The sequence below is a fragment of the Gossypium raimondii genome, chromosome 8 (assembly GCF_025698545.1).
Source record: "Gossypium raimondii isolate GPD5lz chromosome 8, ASM2569854v1, whole genome shotgun sequence".
In the NCBI taxonomy this organism is placed as follows: Eukaryota; Viridiplantae; Streptophyta; class Magnoliopsida; order Malvales; family Malvaceae; genus Gossypium; species Gossypium raimondii.
Window position 1 is genome coordinate 32,617,689 of NC_068572.1, and position 2,395 is coordinate 32,620,083.

Below are 2,395 nucleotides of genomic sequence, written 5' to 3' on the forward strand. Positions count from 1 at the left end.
AGAGAAGAAGAATTTGAGAGAAATTGAATGAAAATTTGAAAACAAAATACTTGATAGATTTGAGAGAATAGAATTGAATAAAAAAATTTTGACAATAGGCAAGGTTTATATAAAAAAAATTTACCATTGGAGAAAAACAAGTTACTATTGGTTCCAACAGTTAAAAAATCAACGGTTGTGATTTTCTAACCGTTGGAAATCCAACAGTTTACAATAATTTTCTTTTTAAAAAAAATTGGCAAAAACGCCGTGCGTTTTTGTCTTCTCTCTTCAAAAACAACCTATTTCCCTTATTTTTTTTTTAAAATTGCCTAAATCTCTAAAATTTCTTTAAAATCGACATATTTGCCAAATTTTGTCACCATCTTTTACCTAAAAATGTTTAGGTACCAAAATAGAAAAAAAAAAGACATAATTTAGATGTCAATTTTATATGTTAAGCCATTTTCTTAAAATAGGCTTAACAACTTGATTAATTGTTGGACTAACAAAGGTATTAATTTGAAAAAAATTTAAATACTATTTATTACAAAAAAAGTAATTTAAGTACTAATAAAAATATATAACTTAAATACCTATTTATAAGTTAAACCTAAAATTTTTTACAACCCCAGCTAAATAATCTTAAATCTTCCGATTAAAGCACTCGTTCATTTTAAACCACTTGAACCACAACATAGATGTCATAAACATTGAAGGAGATAAATACTCTTATTCTTAACCTTATAATAAAATTAAAATATTTTTACGCATTTTCATAAATTGTTATATATTTAATTTTTCAACTGTCCCATAGATTATGCAATGAAAATTAACATTTTAAAAAAAAATTTGGATCGTTGAATATAATATATTAAAATACAAAAGATATCATTGATCTTGGCCAATAAGAAGCAAATCGTGGATGCTTCCCGAAGGACTAGAAAAGGCCGAATAGTGTTTGCAAATAAAGATAGGTCCAAGTGTTTGGGTCCAGAACCTTCATTATCCTCTCCCCAACTTTCAAGATCCCTCTACAAACTTCCCTTCTTGCTCTCCTTTCACCTATATATACATATATTCTCCCACCCTTCACCACCTCAAGCCAACACTCATCGGCAAACACATATACGCAAAGCTCTCAATTCTTAACGTCTTCTGCGTTTAATATAAAAATGGCGGCTTCAACTTTGTGTTGCTCATCTTCTCCATTGGTATCAGACAGAGCTAAGCCTTCTTGTTCCATTAAAGCTGTAACGCCATTCTCTGTATCTTTTCCATCCAAGAATCCCTGCATCAGCCGACTCTCTCTTGTAAGGGCACAGGCTGCTGGGGATAATAACAAAGATATGTCAGTGGACGTGCATGTCAACAAAGACAACCAAGGCACAGCTGTTGAGAAGAGGCCTAGAGGGTTGGCTGTCGATGTCTCTCCTTTTGGAAAGTATTTGCATTTTGGGTACGTACCATTCATCATCCATTTTCACACTATCTTAACGTGATTCATTGATGACAGGTTTGTTGGACCCCTTGTCTCCTTTGAGATCAATGCGTCAAATGCTGGACACAATGGACCGGATATTCGAGGATGCCATGATATTGCCGGGCAGCAGGAGCCGAACAGGAGGACAGGTGCGTGCACCGTGGGATATCAAAGACGATGAACAAGAGATCAAAATGCGATTCGACATGCCAGGACTGACGAAAGAGGATGTGAAGGTTTCGGTAGAGGACGATATTCTGGTTATTAAAGGAGAGCACAAAAAGGAAGAAGAGGGGGAAGATGATTCCTGGACAAATAGAAGCTACAGTTCCTATGATACTCGTCTCCAGTTACCAGACAACTCTGAGAAAGATAAGATCAAGGCTGAGCTGAAGAATGGAGTTCTCTTCATCTCCATTCCCAAGTCTAAAGTTGAGCGCAAGGTTATGGATGTTCAAATTCAGTAAAAAATAATGTTTTAAGTGTTATTTTTTTAATCTTTTATCTCCGTTATGTACTCTTAATCTCTTCGTATTTTGCATAAAAATGTAGATATTGTTGTGAATGGTAAGGGGAAATAATCTATTTTTCCATTTCCAGCAATCATCATCAACCGAGGGTTGTGTTTGCTGTTGTACTGACTGGAAAGCTTAATTGTTTAGCTGAGTTTATTCCTTGATTGCAAGGGTAAGGCTTGGAAATTAACGGCACATTATCCTAGGGAAATTGATAGAAATGTCAGACGATATCCACGTACCAACAGTCATCTCATCATTGACTATTACCAAAAGCTTCAACCGATCACCTATATTGTATATTTAATAAATACAAAAATTATGTTAAGTATACGTTTATCTATTAACACCTAAATCTAAATATATTTAATCGTTTTTATTATATTTATTTTAATGATAGAAATTAAAATTTCATTAA

The 2,395-nt window shown here is 33.6% G+C and overlaps 1 protein-coding gene across 1 annotated transcript; it reads left to right on the forward strand.

Annotated features, from left to right (window-relative positions):
- The first annotated feature begins 999 nt into the window (after positions 1-999).
- LOC105791240 (small heat shock protein, chloroplastic) lies at positions 1,000-2,065 on the forward strand. The gene is made up of 2 exons (XM_052634481.1): positions 1,000-1,418; positions 1,495-2,065. Exons 1-2 carry the CDS (start codon positions 1,155-1,157, stop codon positions 1,927-1,929), a joined length of 699 nt encoding a protein of 232 aa, XP_052490441.1. The 5' UTR covers positions 1,000-1,154; the 3' UTR covers positions 1,930-2,065.
- The last annotated feature ends 330 nt before the right edge of the window (positions 2,066-2,395 follow it).